Raw genomic sequence first — 20,320 nt, 5'->3', positions numbered from 1 at the left:
ATCTGGCAGTTCTGAGCCGAGTCTAAAATAGCCGGGCCAAACAATTCCATTGTCATGGCCACTGGACCCAGGGGACTGACTCAGAATGTAAACTGCCGAAGGTACTGAGTGCCTGGTCCTGGGTGGAGGAAGGCCAAGTGACGTGTCCTCAAGGAGCCCTTGACCATTTGTGCAGAGAGTCAGTTTGATGAGGATTCTCAGTAATTAGGAAGGGAGGCCAGATGTTCAGAAATAACTTAAACTTGATCCACACACACCACACACAAAAGTAAGGCAGTCATGAAAGTTTCGGTATTTTCAATCAATTGAATCAAATTGAAATTGGAAAAAAGGGATTATTACTTTATAAACACTTCAAGTGCAAACAGTTTCTAGTTAAACCATTTTGACCCTGCTTCTTATTCACAGGAGGCTTTAGAGTTGAACAGCACCCTCCTTCTAGCTGTCTGCAACATGTATTGTCAAGAACATTCTTTTGGCATCAGTATGCTCTGCCTTGTATTGAAAATCATCCTCCTATCTTTACCTCATCACTATATTACGAGCTCCTTGAAAGCAGGAACTACATATCATACCTCTCTGTACCTCCTGCAACTGTTCTGTAGCTATACTAACCAGTCACCTGGTGCTTGTAGAATGAATGAATGAAGTATCACAAATATATGAATTTTAAAGAAGGGGACTAGTTCTTCACTTCGTCTAGCTTCTGTGTGCTTATCAAATTTTTCTCTCTTTTTAAGACTTATTTTCTTAAAATTGTAAAAAAAATAATGGTGTCTATTTTTCCTCCTCTTGGAAATCCCACTAACGCTATTAGAAGAATGAGAAACAGAAGAAAAAAAAATGCAAATGCCATTTTTGAAACTAGGATGACCCTGAAAGACAATAGTGAAGAAGAAGGGCTGCCTAATGCAGTGAGTCTAAGAGGGTCTGGAAGACTCCAGGGAAGCTCACCGTGACAGCAGATTTGAGACAAGGCCAGTGGTTTTCCAAAGTAGGATGTGTACATTGAAGGGTCTAACCCACAAGCCCTTGTTGCAATAACAGGGAGGAGGCAGGGCTGGGGGCATATGCTTCCTTCCCTGGGTGTTGTGTGGCTGGAGATGAGGCAGGGAGGGCAAGGCTGTGGGAGAACATTCAGGAACCTTTGAGGGAGCAGTGTGCTGTGAGGTGGGGTGGAAGAGAGAGACCCTGCAGGGTGAGAAGTCCTGTACTGTTAGCCCCTGTAGACTAGGGATAAGAGAGGCCAAAGCATCTAATCACAGACAACCCTGGTCAGAAAGAAAATTTCTAGTAACCTAGAACATGCCCCTCCCCTCAAATCCTTCTAAAATAGCTGATACAGGAAGAAATCATAGTACTGAAAGAAGAAGAAGAAGTTAAAAAGTAACTTGCCCAGGAGCTATACAAATATATCATGAGATGAAAGGGGGAAAGGAAGAGGAAAAGCAAATGGCAAAGGAAGAAAATGCACAGGGAAAAATATTGTCAGAAAGCAAATAAAAAGTGTGGCCAAATATACTATAACTAAATGCAAAATATTAATGAATCAATCATCTCTATAAAATAAGAGTGTAAAGCAGAGATGCAAGTTCTTGGGAGACTATGTGATAAGACAATAGATGAAGTCAGCTCAGGCTAAAAAAAAACAAAAAGAAAAATTAAAATATTTGACAAATGAAAACTACTTTGAAAGCAGTACAAAGGAGAACTGATATAGTAAAGGAAAGGCAAGACAGGCCTAAGAATTGCAGAGTAAGATTGAAATAAGCAGAGTTTAAAAGACTTAGAGATCATGTATATACATATGTTCCCAAGAAGATAATTGAAATAATGAAACAAAAGAACTTCAAGAAAAAAAAAAAAACTTGAAAAAAATGTCTGAAAATAAAAGAATGCTTGGATTTATAATTTGAAGTGGCATGCTGTGTAACAGGACAAACTGACCCAGAGCACACACACACAACGTCAAGAAAGTCACATCACAAAAATCTTAACAAGCAGTCAGAGAAAAAAGACATCAGAAAAAGGAACAAAGATAATAAGGACAGTAGATTTCTCATTGGAAACAATGCAAACAAGAAAGTGGTAGAACGACATCTTTGATGTACTGAAAGAAAAAGTGTCAACCTAGAGTTTTTTTTTTTCTTTTAAATTTTATTTATTTATTTATTTATGGCTGTGTTGGGTCTTCGTTTCTGTGCGAGGGCTTTCTCTAGTTGTGGCAAGCGGGGGCCACTCTTCATCGCTGTGCGCGGGCCTCTCACTATCGCGGCCTCTCTTGTTGCGGAGCACAGGCTCCAGACGCGCAGGCTCAGTAATTGTGGCTCACGGGCCCAGCTGCTCCGTGGCATGTGGGATCCTCCCAGACCAGGGCTCAAACCTGTGTCCCCTGCATTGGCAGGCAGATTCTCAACCACTGCGCCACCAGGGAAGCCCCCAACCTACAATTCTTGACTCAGCAAAAAATAATCTTTCAAAAAATGGATGGAAAATAAACACTTTTTCAGATATATAAAAGCTGAACAAATTCATCACAAGCAGACCTGTACTACAAAAAATGTAAAAGTCTTTCAGAGATAAGGAAAATGATATCAGATTGGCAAAAAAAAAGACCCAACTGTATGCTGTCTACAAGAAACTAACTTTAAATTTAAGGGCAGAGATAGTTTAAAAGTAGAAGTATGGAAAAAGATATTCCATGTGAACACTAATAAAAAGAAAGCCAGAGTGGCTATATTCATATAAGACAGAGTAGATTTCAGAGCAAAGACTATTGTCAGGGATGAAGAGGGAGGTCATTTCAAGTAGACAGTTTCCTTACATTTCCCCTCTGGCTTTCTTTGTCCTCCATTTCTTAATATCCTCTCTTTATCCTTCCCTGTCCCTCTATGTGAAAGAAAGAACTCTAATGACACCAACCAATTCTCCAATCTCCAAACAGTTCTTACAATCCAATTCTGACATTAACTACCCGGAATTAGTGCAGACTTCACAGGTTAAGGGCTTAGTCCCACATGACTGCCCTCACTTGAGCTGCTAGTTGCAAGCCCTGCATTGTCCACCTACACTTCTGACCACTGGCTATAAATCAGATTCCCATGACCCCCTCCTTGAGTTCAGTAATTTACTGTAATGGCTCACAGAACTCAGGGAAGCACTTACGTTTACTGGTTTATTATAAAGGATATAAACAGCCAGATGAAGAGGTACACAGGGCAAGGTCTGGAAGGGTCCTGAACACAGGTGCTTCTGTCCCTGTGGAGCTGGGGTTTGCCACCCTCTCGGCACACTGTGTAGGTGTGATTGATTAAATCATCAGTGATTAACTCTAGCTGCAGCCCCTCTCCCCTCCCTGGAGGTTCGGGAATGGTGTGTTTGCTTTAAAACAAGTTTACCGTTTGGAAAATTGAATCACAGAAATGTCATCTTTTTTGTTCTCTGTATTTTATCAGGAACCTTGGAGTGATGGTGTGTTCCTCCCTGTGTGACTTGGGCGGGGTCATCACCCCCTTCCTGGTCTTCAGGCTGATGGAGGTTTGGCAAGGCTTACCACTCATTTTGTTCGGTAAGACTTCATGAAACATTTATTATTCCTTCTTTCCAGCTCAGTGTGAGTACTCGAGAACTATTTGATGAGCAAATGATATCCCCCAGCGAGTGTACAGAAGGGAAGGATGGTGTCTGCTCTTTCATTGGCTCCTGGTTCACTCTGTCTTGCTTCACGGGGAAGATAATAAGATGCTCTTCCTAGAAGGTGGGCCAGAGGTTTATGTCCTATGGCTCTGGAGTCCAATAATTCATTCTATGCAATAGAATCAGAGAGAACATTTGACATAGCCTCCTGGTTTCTTATGAATTTGACTCCCAATTTTTGTGTATTTAACATGTAATTGCTAGAGGTTTGAAGATGCTAGATTATCATCCCTGTTCTGCTTCCAGATCTTAACAATTGACAGCAGACACAAGGGGACAAATGGGAATCAAAGTTTAGTATCAGCTTTGTTACTGATTATATTGGGTTAGAGAAGGAGGAGGGGACTCTCCCACCTCTCCCCAAACCTACCACTCAGAGGAGGGCAAAACGGCTGCCCATGTAGAGAGCTGCCATGCCTGGGCCCAGGCGAACCCACGAGGGGCGACGGGGGGTGATGAATAACAAGAGAGGCCCACACTGCCCACATACATATCACCTAGGCTCCATATCAAATGTATATATGGTAACATAATATTTATATATAGTAACTATAATATAATGTTATAGTTTATATATAATGTATGTTATAAAGTATGAATTATATACTATTATATATTACAACAAATTATTGTATATAATATATATTATAGTTACTGAATATAAACGATAATATATAAATTATGGTTAGTATATACAAATACTACATTACATTATGTTAAATTAATATAGTATCTTATATATATAGTAACTAGTCAAAATTGAGTCCCGTATTGTTTTTGAAGTACCTGAATCAGTAAATCCCCCTAATGCTTAAACATCAGTTACTGTAGAACTATATACTTATGTGGAAGTAAAACAAAGACAATATTCCCTTTTCTTACTCTGCCATTTACCCAGTTATCCTATTGCTTTAATTTTCTAGATGTTCCCAACTTTTTAAAAGTGACCCTCACACGTGCGTTACCTAGGCATCTCTTTAGTTAGCTGTCATCGTATGTAAATGGTATTGACCATGCTCTAATGGCTCCATGTGAAATCTGTCTCATCTGAAGCGGCTTTGGGGCTGGTTGCCGGGGGAATGACGCTGCTTCTTCCGGAGACCAAGGGGGTCGCTTTGCCAGAGACCATCAAGGACGCGGAGAACCTGCGGAGGTGAGCCCTGGGCGCTGGGGCAGACGGTCATCTGGTCTAAACTGTGAGACAGAGCGATTTGTCTGTGATGTTGACCACACGGTGCACCAAGGTCCCCAGGTCACCCCCAGAGTTAACAGCTCTGAGTTGGAAGCTATTTTTAAACCAACCTTCTGTCTTTTTAGCGATTGTTGGTTCAGATTCCTTAGTGACTTTCTTCACAAAGAAGAATGACTTAAAACTTTCATTCCTATGACGGGGACAAGTGCTCAGTGGAGTCCCAGGTCCTACCCTTAAAGCCATCAAAAAGGAAAGGAAGAAAGACACAGCATTTGATGATGTGGTCGTTACAGGCTTGGTTCTCTGGATCCCACAGTAAGGACACACGTGTCCCTGGGAAGTAGAGAGTAGACTCCGTGGACTCATTAAGGCCTGGGTTCAGTCCAGCGGTGGTCGCCTACTTGGCCAAGTGACTTTGGGAATGTCATGCAACCCTATAACCTTCATTTCCTCGCCTGAAAAACAACCACAATGATACTTAACTGAGAGGGTTGCTCTGAAAGTTCAATGAGATGAAGTAGGTGATAGCGACTGATCCATTGCCTGGCGCGTAGTAGGTGATAGCGACTGATCCACTGCCTGGCACGTAGTAGGTGATAGCGACTGATCCACTGCCTGGCGCGTAGTAGGTGATAGCGACTGATCCATTGCCTGGCGCGTAGTAGGTGATAGCGACTGATCCATTGCCTGGCGCGTAGTAGGTGATAGCGACTGATCCATTGCCTGGCGCATAGTAGGTATTCAATAAATCTTAGATTCTCTCCACTCTTCTTGCACATGGTGTGATTTCCTCAGTGACTCTCCAACTTAGTATGCAGAAGAATGCAGATTCCTGGGCCTTCTAGGTTTCTGACTTGGTAAATGAATGGGGGAACCCGGAAACCTGAAATTTTAATGACAGTCGATACCCGTTCAGGCCCTCTGTGCTCCTCACTTTGAGGAAATCTGCATTTCTCAGTACTGATAAGGGACAAACACTCTATTTTAACTGTAAACACATTTTGTAATTGCTGACAATAAGCTTCTTTTTGGTCCCAAGTGGTAGACATATATAGCTAAGGTTGACTACCTGATTTTAAAATGTTTCATTATAATTTGTTAATAGGCACTTTGTCGTCTTTTAAGATGTTGTGTTTGTCCCTTCACTCCATCGTCATAGCCATTCCTGGCCTGCCAGGTGAGGCCAGGGGCTTCTGCTCTGAGCCCAACACCTCCCTGTTCACCCTGTGTTCTTGATAATGCCCTGCACAAAGTATAATCATCACTTATTTCATTATCTGTTTTCTCCACTATCCTAATTCCATAAATAGTGGCCACAGTCTATTGCCGGAGAGATCATTTCAATGACACCTTCTTCCCTACTTCCCAGGAAACAAGGTCAGGGAATGGGAGTAGTGGTAGCTCTAGCTAACAGAGGGCTCACGGTGCGTCAGCTTCACTGAGTTTCAGGTGCCTTCTCACCCCGTCCTCTCAAAACATTGAGAGGCAGCTCCTGTCATTAGCATACCCATTCTACAGATGGAAGAAATAATGACAGATACCCTCAAAGTCCCCAGCTTCAAAATGGAATGTTGACTGTCAGGTGATGGAGCGAGGCAGCAACCCAACAGGTGCTCTGTGTGAAGGGTTGGCAAACTCTTTCTGTTAAAGGACCAGGGAGTAAATATTTCTGGCTTTGGGGACATTCAGTCTCTGTTGCCAAGTTCTGCCCTTTCAGCACGGAAGCAACCACAAGCAGTACACAAACAAATGGGCATGGCTGAGTTCCAGCACAACTGTATTTACGGATGTTGAAATTTAGATTTCATCTAATTTCCAAGTGTCAAGAAATAATATTTTATTTTTGATTTTCGAAAACTATTTAAAAATGTAAGAAACCGTTCTTAACACACAGGCCATAGCAAAACAGGCAGAGAACCAGAACTGGTCACTGGCGGTCTCTGCTGACCCTTCTCTTCTTTGTCACCTGCTGTCCTTGTTCTCACCTCTTCTTTTGAGACCTATTCCTCGGAACAACTTTGCAACAGTTTCTTAATCAAGCCATTATGTATTTTATTTAATTAATGTATAATTAATGTATTAATTTTAATTAATGAATTAATTTTTGGCTGCACTGGGTCTTTGTTGATGGGCACAGGCTTTCTCTAGTTGCGGTGAGCGGGGGCTACTCTTTGTTGTGGTGCGTGGGCTTCTCATTGTGGTGGCTTCTCTTGTTGTGGAGCACGGGCTATAGGCGCACGGGCCTCAGTAGTTGTGGCACGCGGGCTCAGTAGTTGTGGTTCGTGGGCTCTAGAGCGCAGGCTCTGTAGTTGTGGCACACGGGCTTTGTTGCTCCACGGCATGCGGGATCTTCCCAGACCAGGGCTCGAACCCGTGTCCCCTGCACTGGCAGGTGGATTCTTAACCACTGCGCCACCAGGAAAGTCCCGCATTATGTGTTTTAACTTAGATTTTAAATTTTTGATTGCTACAGGAAAGCAAAGCCCAAAGAAAACAAGATTTACCTTCAGATCCAAACATCAGAATTCAACTCACAGGCACCCGAGAGAGATGCTTCGCTGGGGACCGGGTGGCAGAGATGAGGACGGAGTTATCATCTGAAGAAATGCTCAAAAGCCCTAAGCTTTTCCTCCTACTTGCCTGCCCCTAAGTCAATATCAGTTCTAAAGAACACTAAGTGTGCTTTGTTTTGTTTTATTTTCTTTGTTTTAAGTCTCTCAGAGCCCTGGCTGTCTTTTATCTACTTATCCTTTCCAGTGAGAGCTGTTGGTGGTTACCAGGTACTTAATTATCTAAATTATTTGGAAGGTCCAATAGAATTTAAATACTGTTATAAAAGAGACCTCCGTAACTGGTTTCCTAGAATAAGTATTGTTTTATTCACTCTCTGAAAGAAAATGTCTTTGTATTTGTAGGTGCTTGTGTTGGCAAAAGTATTTCAACATGTAGCTTTCTTGGAGGGCACCTGGTTTTTAAACATGGTGATTCCTCCAGCAAACTCCAGCCCATCCCTGCTTACACATAACGCTCCTCATCCAAAGGCCAGGATCACTGTGAGCTTTTTAGGGAAGACGTTTCTGCCACTTACATTCTAAGAATACTTTATTCTATTTCACTCTTGCTTTTAGTTCTTGTTGGAGATACTAGAAGGTGAACTCATGCCAACTATGGAATATCACAGTAAATATAGCAAAAAGAGGAGTTCAGTTTACTGTGAGTTAGTAGTAACTGGTTCAAGGTCTGGTTCAAGAAATGATTTCATTCCTGGAGTACACAAAAACTTTACTTAAATTTCTTTAAGTGTGAGACAAACCACAAAGACAACATACTGGGCACCCTTCAGAGTACATTGGGGGAAAAGAGATTCTAATGTGAATTGGAGGCATGATCAAAGACCTGTGGTCATTTTATAAACACTTATGGCCAGATTGGCTAAGCCAGGGGATGGCCTCGGGGACTTGAGATCTCGGGATTCTGTCCTGGATGGCATCTGACCTTCCCTTGAGAATGGACGTGGGCTACTTGGAAACCTGAAACCGTGCCCTTGGCACAAAAACCACAAAAACTAAAAATCAACTATACTTCGATTAAAAGATTATAAATAAATAAATAAGCAAAACAAAAACACATCTGGACCCATGGAGGGGACCTAGCGCTTCATTTCAGCTTCTCCCAAGCAAAGCCCTGACTCTGTATCTTATCTTTTTGACCATCGAAATTATACTCTTTACTGGTAACAAATATGTAAATTGCAGGCTTTGAATCAGTTTTTCAAATGTGTATTAAAAATGCCCTCTCTAATCTTTCTTAGAATCCTTGGGCAAAATTCCTGAGGAAGGCTTTAGACAGAGAGGGGTCATCGTTAAGACAAGAGAGAAACCTCTGTCTTTCTGCTCAGAAGCCATGTCTGGACAAGTTAGATGGCCCTGTTTCTGGAAGAGAAGCAGGTCAGGCTTTACTTGAACAACACAAGGTTTGCATCACAGTGTGGTCTGTCTAAACAGTGAAGGATTGCGTGTCTGCAGACCCAGGAGCAGCTCCTATGTGTCAAGAGACGACGTTGGGCCTCTTCCCTTCCTGCCTTCCTCGCTGTGGCTACAACGAGCCAATGTGAATCCCATTAGAGGAGGGTGGAGGGCACAGATGGCTTGTGAGTACTTGCAAAGCCCGGGAGGTGTGACTCAGGCCTCAGAAAACAGAAGAAGCTCCTGGAAAGGGCGTGGCAGCCAGGGGCCCCCTCCTTCCCGGCAGCAGTGAAGTCCTGTTCCTTCAGCGAGCATGTGCTGAGCGCCTGCTGTATGCCTCTGTCATCTTGGGCTCTCAGAAAGGCCGAAGGCAGCTGCAGGGTGTGCTGGGGACAGCGCCCACATGGGGATTCACAGTAGGAATGAAGCCTTTGTGAGGCCATTTTGGTCGTATTGTTCGATGAGGAGGGTCAGCAGGGCCAACCTTTTAAGCAGGTGGAGGGATTTGAGGGTCTCGAAAATCACCTCCCCAGTCCTGCCCCAACGTTTCCTTCAGTGCCTGGAACCCAACCTTTAGAGATTTCTCCCTGCGGGTTTTGAAAGCCAGCCACTGAGATGGAAGAAAACGAGCAACGGGGACGGGGTCGCCTGCCAGGTAGGAGCCGAGTGGAGTGGGGACGGGAGGGGCGGGGACGGTGCCTGAAGAGGGCAGGTGACCACCGTGCAGGAAGTGCTGCCTGTCGGCCTCACTCCCTGGGGCACCGCGTGGCCGTAAAGCAGCAGCCTGATGTCACAGAGGAGACCCGACCCTGGAATGAGCTGGATGTGACTCCCAGGCCTCCTCTACCATCTACCGATTTTATGGTTTGTCTCAGCCTCCATGCCACCTGGTCCCCACATCTGCGTCCTGCAGGGACCCGCCGAGCTTCCGCTGGAGAAGGAACCGAGCCATCCCACCAACACCCCCCCTGCGCCTGGTTGCTAAGGGCAGTGTGTCCTGTTGTTCACCCCACTTCGGCCTCCTCCCTGCAGGTGAGGGTTCAATGTCTGATGCTTCAAGATGTTGGTGGAGCTCCCAGGGGGTACATTAGTCTGGGTTAAATTTGCCTGTAACTGAAATCCCCCAACTATCAAAGGCTTCAACTGGATAAAAGTTCTTCCTTTCTTATATTCAAGAAGTTCGAGGCTGCCTGCCCAAGGCTAGTTGGTGGCTTGGGGAGAGCCCAGGTGCCGCCGTCTCATTGCTCTGCTGAGCAGGGCTTCCCAGGCCCCAGGTGGCTGCTGGGATGTGCCCATCACATGCACACACGTTGCAGGGGATGGACCACAGCGTGGAGGACAGGCTTCCCTTGAGGACACTTCCTGGAAGAGTGGGGAATTGAGATAAAAACTAAGTTGGAGAAAAACAAGATTACATTTCTCACATGTTTGACTTTTATGGCCTGAGAACTCGTGGAGTCATGCCCTACACATTGGTCTGCAAGTTAATCTTCTTCCATTTCGGGCCACATGGGTCTGAGTCTTTTTAATGACTGCATAGTGATGCACTGAGCGAGAGAAGTTATTCAACCATTTCTGTTCCTAGAATTTGGTCCCCTTCACTGGTAATTAAACGACGGGGATTTTGTTGGCTTTCCTGCCCCATCTCGTTTGCCATACCCCCTCTGCCTGGCCTGACTCTCCTTGGGGTGGCCGGGGAGCCGTCAGGACAGCGGCCCGACACTGCCTCCTGGCCAGGCTTTCCCTCCCAGACTGGGCAAATGGGCTCCAGGACTCGCTGCACTCGGCCATCCTCCACAAACCCTTCACAAGCTCTGTTTTAACACCTTCTCTTTCTGGTGTTTGTCAGAAGGTCCAAACAGTATACAATCTATCTCTACTCTTGTGAGCATTTTGTGTGCTTAAATGTATTTTTCTTGCTGAACCAAATCTGGTTTGATTCATCTTACGAAATCATTCTGTTCTCTCTCTATTACATTTCACATTGCATATTACATTACATATAAAATCATCCCAAACGTACATGACTGCATATGAAATTTCTCAATAGGTACATTTCCCAAACATCTCAGTTAAAAATTTTGCTCTGTCTTAATTAAATAACTCCCTACCCACCAGGTACTATACTTACCCCTCAAATGCAAGCGCACGTGTTCTGACCTTCTGCCCCTTGAGGAATATGGAGGGAGGGGGACTCGCTGTCCCCGAGGCTGCTGCCCCCTTGGGGAGTGACATCGTAGATCCCAGGGACCAAATGGCCTCCTGTTTAGCAAATCTGCCTCCCTTGGCCCTTTTGGGCATGAAAGCTGGGTTGGGAAGGAGATAAGAAAACAAAGAGATGGCTAATCTGTAATTTATAGAACTGGAAGCTCAAAGCTGCCTTCTAGATTAAAAATAGAGGGACAAAGGGGGTCTTTAGAAGAAGGGAAGGAAGCTAGAAGATGTGGGAATGAGGCTCACATCTGAGCAGGCCCGCCCCGCAGAGGTCAGGAGGGCTCTCATGTGCATCCTCTCATCCCAACCATGACACCCGTCCACTGTGCTTCCCCCAGTGGCCTGAGAACAGGAGGCCTGATCGCAGCTGCTAAGTGCTCCAAAAGGGACGCACTGCCTGCTTTTCACACGCACCCTGGCTGGTGATGTCAGGATTCTCTGCTGGTTCCAGGAGGGTACAATGGGGGTATTTCAAGAGCTTGAGAACAGAGCTTGGTGACGCATGGGCCCATCTTCTAACCTCTTCAAGTCAGATGCTAGTTTTGTTTCCATCTAGTCCTGGAGGGAGGGTCTGGACTATTTAGAGGGTCACACTTGGTCATTCAGTTACCCTAGTTTAGAGAAACCTTCTCAGTGTTCCATCTACGCCTCAGTGACCCTCTAACTGTATTAAAATGTTCCTCCCCTTTCCAGGCCTAGATTTCAGGCCCTTCGTCCTCCATCTCTCTGACTTCTTCTCCATGTGCTGACATCCCCTCCAACTCCAAGCACCGGCGCTCATAACCTACGCTCTGCGATTTACCGTCCAGTCCGAAGGTCCGTGTGTCTCTAACTGTCCAAAGAATGTTTGGTTTTTAATGTGCTCTGATATCGCAGTCCCAGACATTAATATTAGTAATAAATTCTAGAATAGCTCTTCATGAAAAGAAGTGCCCTTGAAACATTTGGTAGTTGACCTGTGTACGGCAGGCTTTTGTGGCCTAATCTTAGGCTCAGTCCAAATTTGAACTTGTGGCCAAGTGTCTTGGAAATACTTGTAATTTCACTCGTGGTTGAGGCTGCCTCTGCCCTGCCTGCTGACAGAGTCAGTGGGACCATCTCATATGCACTCCAGGCGCCCATAGTTTAGTCTCCCATACACAATTTGCTTGAAAGAAATTAAGATGCCAGGAAGAGTTGCTGTGGCTAGGCCTATAGGGACAAGAAAAATTCAAAATTCAAAAGTGGGGGGAACGTTTTTGCCAAAGAGCAAAGACTGTCAGGGATGACTAAGGTCACACTAAAAAGACAAAGATGCCTACATATGGAGGGCTCATAATGGCCAAGCAGGGACAATTTCAACATCATAGAAACAGTAATTAGAGTTTATTGGAACAAGCTGAGACTTTAAAAAGAGTCACAATCCGTGATAATACTTAAAAGGAACACATAATAGGAATTGAGCCAAGGAAAAAGCACACATGAGTTTCCAATAAAGTTTATAAGGCATTCTATTAATTGTTCAACACAACACAATATGAATTTGCTACTCAGGGTTAGATTAATGCCAAGGTTAACAATCATAAATCAGGAACAGATGTAGAAGGAAAGAAAACATGCTTAAAATATGTAATGTCTATGGTTTGATCATTTTAAATTAAAATATGTGGGCCATCCAGAATTAAACTGACCTGGAAACCAAGGTCAAACCTTTCAGGGACTCATTCCAAGTTGAGAACGATAGGTTAGGAATAGAGCATGTAGACTTGCTTGGTCCACGTGGGAAAAGATGACTCGAGCAGGGGTGGAGGGCTGGAAGATGGAGAGGGGCTACAGAGGTCCATGGGCATTGCCCCAACCATGACTCACAATGCCAACAGGTAGCTGCTGCTGTGGGCCTGGCTGCCCAACAAGCCAGTTGTGTGTTGGGCAGAAACAGTCATGGAATTATCACCTTCAAAGATTAAAAAAATAATAATAATATTTCAAAGTGATACAATTTCTTAATTCATCCTGAAAAAATGGCAATTACGAGACTGTTCCTTCCTACCTTATCTATCACACTCTAATAGTAATTAGAGTCAAACCTTCAAGTGGCACTATAAATCCTGGGCCAGCACCCTGAAAAATTCTGAAATTTTTGCAGACATGGGCTCTCCCCACTTCCTCCTGCTCTTGTGGACATGATAAGGGAGGGTGAAGACAGTGAAGGGGCCATGGGCCAGCGAGACCTGGTGAAGCCCACCTTCACGGGATTGCGTAGCACCCCACGGAGGAGCAAGTCCGAACTGTTGCCTTGATGATTGAATTGGAAGATAACAATCCGACATGTGCACTTAAAACAATATGTATTCTTCTTCTTTTTTTCAGAAAATTTGCGGGACTCACTTGATGATAATCCACTAACAATTAGCCAGAAGGCTAATAGGGGAGGGGCAGAATAAGGTGAAAAACCCATGACTAAAATAGATGACTAATACGGACCTACTGTATAGCACAGGGAACTCTACTCAATACTCTGTAATGACCTATATGGGAAAAGAATCTAAAAAAGAGTGGATATATGTACATGTATAACTGATTCACTTTGCTGTACACCTGAAACTAACACAACATTGTAAATCAACTATACTCCAATAAAAATTAATCACAGAAAAAAAGAAAAACCTGTGACTCAATTCACGGGCATGGAAACATATTGTCCAGGGATTTGGGAAATAAAACTGATGACCCACTGTCATTTGAAATTGGGAGATTCTTGAAGATTTTTCCTTTTCCAGTACAGTCCCTGTGGACCAGCTACTCCTGACACGGTTGTGATTGTTCAAAGCTGGAGACGCCACCCACTGTGTCTGACCACTGGAGTTCCAGCTCCCAAACCAAAGGCTGCCCTCTAACAAGAAAGATGGATTTCCATCTCATCCCAAAGGCTCATGGAAGACATACAAGTGGCCCTTGAAATCTTGTTCTGTGCTGGCTTTCTTTTTTTTTTTTTTTTTAACTTTGGGTTTATTTATTTATTTATTTATTTATGGCTGTGTTGGGTCTTCATTTCTGTGCGAGGGCTTTCTCTAGTTGCGGCAAGTGGGGGCCACTCTTCATCGCGGTGCGCGGGCCTCTCATTATTGCGGCCTCTCTTGTTGCGGAGCACAGGCTCCAGACATGCAGGCTCAGTAATTGTGGCTCACGGGCCTAGTTGCTCCACGGCATGTGGGATCTTCCCTGACCAGGTCTTGAACCCGTGTCCCCTGCATTGGCAGGCAGATTCTCAACCACTGTGCCACCAGGGAAGCCCCTGTGCTGGCTTTGCTTGAAAGGACAGTTGTGCAATGTTGGACCACCACTATCTGTGGGAAAAGGCTGGGTAATTCTAACATTTGGTGCAGGAATCCTGGTTAATTCAGTCAAAGTAGCATAGTTTCTGGCAATGCATGTGTGAGAGCCACTGCATAGAAGGATGCAGAGATGCTAATTAATTGTAAGTTAAAGAAAAATGACGCACTTGGTAATGACAAAAAAAATCAACACCAAAGAAATACAGTGAATGAATTAATGACCCTAGGTAAAAATGCTCTTACCTAGGAATTGGATCATTACCCGATAATCATTATTGTCAGGCTGCACAAATGGACCTCTCTCACCCATATCCCCAGACTTTTATTTTGTCTTGGATAAATAAAGGCCAAGATCAAGGCATACTATGCCTCAAGAAGTACTTTAACTGCTTCCATCAGTTGATCAATCCATCAATCCAACCATCCACCATTAATTCACTTAGCATCATTAACAAACCATCTATTATGTGCCAGACAGTTTAGATACTGGGTATCCAGTTAGAGAAGAAGAAAGACAAAATCTCTTGCTCTTATAGAACTTAAATTCTAGTTGGGGGAGACAAATTAAACCAATAAACAAATGATTTAAGTCATTTCCAAAGGAAGTGAAGTCACACAGGACAACCGGATGCAGAAAGACTTGAATGTAACTTCTCCACCCTCCGGGCTAATTTAGTTTAAGTAACTCTGTAAAAAATGTTTTCCTCTTTTCTCAGATAGAGAATATGTATACATTTATACCTTGGTTCCTGAGAAGTGTATATCCCTTCTCTCTTCTGAGGAAGGATTAAAAATACATGTCAATCCTTTTATTTGATGTTCTTTTCTGCCCCCTGGTTGTAACACCTCCTCCTAAATCTATTTAGACAGAGAATTGTGGCTTAGTTTACTGTTCTTGTCCAGTAAGATTTGTTGACATTAAAACTCTGGGAGGCTGTGAGTGAATTTCTTTACGAAGCTACAAATTCTGCCTTCTTAACTTTCAATTGCTGGAGTGGAATGGCCCCCAATTCCCAAATTTCAGCTCTAGGCAGTGGGCACACTATTTTATTTGTCTGCTTCTAGTGGGAGCAACAGCTCAGGGCCTCCCATCTGCTCTTGTAATTTTCCAATCCCCATGCAGAAGGCTGAAAGCAACTCAAGTAATATTGAGATACTGTTTAGGTGTCACATTTAATTAGAAAAAATGGGTGGGTGGAATCCTTTAACGAACATCAGACTTTAAAAAAAATTTTTTTTAAAATTTATTTATTTTTGGCTGTGTTGGGTCTTCGTTTCTGTGCCAGGGCTTTCTCTAGTTGTGGCAAGCTGGGGCCACTCTTCATCGCGGTGCGCGGGCCTCTCACTATCGCGGCCTCTCTTGTTGCGGAGCACAGGCTCCAGACGCGCAGGCTCAGTAGTTGTGGCTCACGGGCCTAGTTGCTCCGCGGCATGTGGGATCTTCCTAGACCAGGGCTTGAACCCGTGTCCCCTGCATTGGCAGGCAGATTCTCAACCACTGCGCCACCAGGGAAGCCCCAGACTTTTTTAAAAAATAAATTTATTTATTTACTTATTTTTGGCTGCATTGGGTCTTCGTTGCTGCGCTCGGGCTTTCTCCAGTTGCGGCGAGCAGGGGCTGCTGTTTGTTGTGTTGCGCGGGCTTCTCATTGTGGTGGCTTCTCTTGTTGCAGAGCATGGGCTCTAGGCCCAGGGGCTCAGTAGTTGTGGCGCACGGACTTGGTTGCTCCGCGGCATGTGGGATCTTCCCGGACCAGGGCTCGAGCCCATATCCCCTGCATTGGCAGGCGGATTCTTAACCACTGTGCCACTAGGGAAATCCCCAACATCAGACTTTTGATGCCAGGACATTTCCATCTCATTGTGAGACAAAGAATCAAAGCGCAGTCTGGCCGGAGATGGGGGGCAAACCCATTTTGCAGCGAATTTAATCTGTTCTAATATCCACTTGCCTGTACCCACAAACTTTGAAGAGTGACCCACACATTCTGCGTGTGTGACTATGGTGGTGACATTTCCATTTAATAACAAGAAACACACTCCAGGAAACTACCTTAGCTATTAATTTTAGGGGAAAAAAATGTAGATTTCATATTCAATAAAAAAATGAGCAGAGAAAATGTAACCAAACATTAGAAAGATTTAGGAGTTCAAGCCAAAATGACAAACACAAAAAGTGAGCTATCAGCGAATGTTTCCTTTTAAAAGAGTTCCCCCCACAAAAAGGGGAAAATTCAAGAAAATCTCTAATTCATGTCCTCTCCCAGTTTCTCGAAGATAATGAAGTCATGAAAAGGGAAAAGAAATTTTTAATAGATATACAGTAAGTCCCCTACATATGAACCTTCAAGTTGTGAACTTTCAAAGATGTGAAGGTCCGTTCCATCAAAGTCAGGCGTGAGTGAAATTGCAGCTTGCCCTCCGTCTCCTATTGCTGACGATCCTTCAGCTCTACCATCTCCCACCTCCTCTCCCTCCTCCAGTCAGTAACTCTTCTTGCCTGTTCACTTGATGCCAGCCCCTGGATGCCAGCTGAGCTGTTGTACTGTACTACTGTACCTTTCAAGGTACTGTACTGTAAGATTAAAAATGTTTTCTTTATTTTTTGTGTTTGTTTTTTTATGTATTGTTTGTGTGAAAAGTATTATATAGCCACTACAGCACAGTACTATGTAGCCGATTGTGTTAGTTGGGTACCTAGGCTAACTTTGTTGGACTTATGAACAAATTGGACTTCGAACGTGCTCTCGGAATGTAACTCGTTTGTATGTAGGGGACTTACTGTATTACTTTTAGAAGAAAAAAATCTGGAACAGCAACAGAGGCAACAAAGAGCACATTGAATACTACAGAAAACCAAATTAGTGAATCAGGAGGTGAGCTTGAGAAATTCTGCTAGAATGAGGAGAAGTGTGGCAACGTGAGCAAAATGAGGAAAAAGATAAAAGTCAAGGAAAGCAGAAACCCTCGATGCAATATGCATATGTAGAATATTCGATATGACGTTTCCTTTTGTTTCTTTTTTCTTTTTTTTTTTTAAACATCTTTATTGGAGTATAATTGCTTTACAATGGTGTGTTAGTTTCTGCTTTATAACAAAGTGAATCAGTTATACATATACATATATCCCCATATCTCCTCCCTCTTGCATCTCCCTCCCTCCCACCCTCCCTATCCCACCCCTCTAGGTGGTCACAAAGCACCGAGCTGATCTCCCTGTGCTATGCGGCTGCTTCCCACTAGCTACCTATTTTACATTTGGTAGTGTATATATGTCTATGCCACTCTCTCACCCTGTCACATCTTACCCCTCCCCCTCCCCATATCCTCAAGTCCATTCTCTAGTAGTTTCCTTTTGTTTTACCCCTAAGCTTGGGGCTTCGTCTGAGTTCCACAGAAAGCAGAGGAGTGCTTTGCTTGGGAATGGAATCTGGGCGAAGCTGGCAGTGTGGGAAGAGGAAGTGGGGCAGGGACCCCCTTCCACACGGCAGAGATATGGTGATATCCAGAATTACTGGACCGAGACAAAAGACCTTCCAATCTAATCACACCAAAGTTACCCCACAAGCACGGAGACAATCCTGAACACCCCTAGAAGGTGGGGAATTCCAACAATGCCCTCCAATTTCCATCAAATACATTCCGGTTGAATTATCTAAAAGTGGAAAATAAAACCATTTAAAATACTAGAAGATGATATAGGCCAACATTTATATAATTTTGGTTTAGGCAAGACCTTCTAAATATAATACCAATCAAGAAACCATAAAGGAAAACACACATAGATTTGTCCACTGACATTTTATAAACATTTCTATATGTGAAAAATCCCAAATAAGAAACTAAAAGGCCAATGATCAACTCCAAGACACAAATTGAGGATTCCATGCCAATCAAAGGGTTAATATTCTTAATATATAGAAAGCTCTTGCCTATTAATAAGCAAAAGTGGAAGATCCCAAAGGGAAAATGGGCAAAGGACAAAAAATAGTCACGTTACAGTAAAAAGAAAATTGCCAAGAAATATGAAAACATGCTCAACCTCGCTGCTCAAGGAAACACAGGGAAAACAGCCTTGAGGTGTGATCTTTTGCTGATCAACTTGGCAAAACTGTGTGTCAGTGGTGCGTGTGTGTGTGGGTGGGTGAGAAAGAAAGAGTGAGCGAGCGAGAGAGAAACTGTGTGTGGGGATGCGGAAATGGAAAAGCATGCTCTCCCGTGGCCTGTTGGTGGAATTAATTTGTAACACATTCTGAAGGACAATTTGATACATGCAGCAAAAGTCTTCAAATGTGCATCACATAGCTAGTAAATGGAAAACTCTCACCTCTACACTATCCCAGCTCTTAAGCACTCCTGTCTACTGCCTCAGCTTTACTGCAGTTGCAGACACAAAGTAACGGCAGTAAAGACACGTCAAGCCTCTCTCTGTCTCTGGCCTTCCTCACTTCTCTCTGACACTGTCTTCCCTCTTTATCTTCTACTGTCTATTCACCCCATCGCAATGACTTACCTAGTTTGATCTGTTGGAGAACCCTGTTTAAGTGGTTTAGTGGGACTTCCTTTCCTTAGAGACACTTGACCAATCCCCCCTTCTCTGGGATGCTTTAGAAAGAATCACTCACTAGTTGAACTTGGCCACATTCTCTGGAGCCAAATTTAAAAGAAGGGAGGGGGAATCTCTTTTTTAGAGTTTCCCTTTGTCCTCTCATTAAGTTAATTACTATCTCCGCTGCACTTCACATTGAAAAGCATTCTCTTGCCCCTAGAAGAGAGAAAACTGTTATTTTTTTAAAAAACGTGTTTGAGCTGAGATAATGATGTGTCAGTGTCTCACCCGGGGCAGTCAATTCCCACGTAGGGAAATTAGAGACAGTCGGGCTTGGCTTTGGAGGAGTCTCCAGAAAGCACCAGTGGCTGCTCTCCTTTGAAGACCCAGGAACAGATGTTTTCCTGGCCTCCCAACTCAGCATGGCTCAAAGAAAAAAGCAACCCACATTGTTGGCTGTGGGAAAATATTTTTGTGCATTTTGTACCAACCCATGTTGATAAGGGGCCTAACAGAGCCTGTGGGAGGGGATAGAGCTTTGGGACTGTCTCCCGGTTACGTTCTGAGTGTGAGGGTCCCAGCCAGGGAACATGGGACATGGGGCACAGGACGTGGGGATGTGGGGAACGCTCCCCAGGTGGGAGCAGCCTCCCAGACAAGAATCAGCCAATATCCTAGTTATTTATGATGGTTGAGGCTCAGAGCCTAAATGGTTATTCAGAATAGGGAATTAGAAAAAGAACCACAGAATAAACCCAAAGTAAGAAAAATGAAGATAAAGATAAAAGCAGAAAGTAATGAAATATAAAACAGAGATGAAAAGAGATTGAAATCAACTATACTTCAATACAGTTAAAAAATATATTAAAAAAAAAAAGTAGAGACTGATAAAAGAAGACCACAGACACAAAATGGAGTGACTGATGCTAGGTCAGGCCACCAAACCAGAGCTTAATACCTAACTTAACTGAAGCTTCAAACTCCCCCAGAAATACAGCCTTAACCTGTCAATCAGGAATTTTCTGGTCAGTACCAGTGAGGGAATCTGTCACACGGGCCCTCTCCATCCCCCAAAGGAAGGTGAGGTAGCCCACCTAATAAGACCCCTCTTTCACCAAAGGAAGTTGACCTAATCTGAAATAATCCTATTTTCTGTTTATGACTTCCTTGTCCTGCCTTTAGGAACTTTCCCTTTCTGTCACCCTCTGGAGCCCCCCTCTACACGATGGATGGGACACGGCCTGATGCATGAATTGTTCAATAAAGCCAATTAGATCTTTAAAATTTACTCGGGGGAATTTTGTTTTCTAACAGGATGCATACATATGTGAGTGTGTGTGTGTGTGTATGCATGTGTGTGTGTGATAAACATTAAAAGCAAGGAAATGAG

The 20,320-nt window shown here is 43.8% G+C and overlaps 1 protein-coding gene and 1 long non-coding RNA gene across 3 annotated transcripts in view; both read left to right on the top strand.

Moving 5' to 3' along the window:
• The window catches only part of LOC103008472 (solute carrier family 22 member 1), a 33,361-nt gene extending 25,796 nt beyond the window's left edge, over nucleotides 1-7,565 (top strand). The window contains exons 9-11 of one of the 2 annotated variants that reach the window (XM_057528136.1): nucleotides 3,456-3,568; nucleotides 4,750-4,849; nucleotides 7,362-7,565. In XM_057528136.1, coding sequence (XP_057384119.1) covers nucleotides 3,456-3,568; nucleotides 4,750-4,849; nucleotides 7,362-7,470 — 322 coding nt within the window. In that variant the 3' untranslated portion in view covers nucleotides 7,471-7,565. The remainder of the gene's footprint in view (nucleotides 1-3,455; nucleotides 3,569-4,749; nucleotides 4,850-7,361) is intronic. The other variant, XM_057528137.1, reaches the window with a different exon arrangement.
• Nucleotides 7,566-9,515: 1,950 nt separating this feature from the next.
• On the top strand, nucleotides 9,516-14,006 carry LOC130704772 (uncharacterized). Its single transcript, XR_009005257.1, has 3 exons — nucleotides 9,516-9,885; nucleotides 11,761-11,883; nucleotides 13,193-14,006. It is a non-coding gene; the product is annotated as an uncharacterized LOC130704772 (long non-coding RNA).
• Nucleotides 14,007-20,320: the final 6,314 nt, after the last annotated feature.

Source organism: Balaenoptera acutorostrata, chromosome 14, assembly GCF_949987535.1.
Source record: "Balaenoptera acutorostrata chromosome 14, mBalAcu1.1, whole genome shotgun sequence".
NCBI classification, from domain to species: domain Eukaryota; kingdom Metazoa; phylum Chordata; class Mammalia; order Artiodactyla; family Balaenopteridae; genus Balaenoptera; species Balaenoptera acutorostrata.
This window is presented reverse-complemented; position numbering and strand designations above follow the sequence as displayed.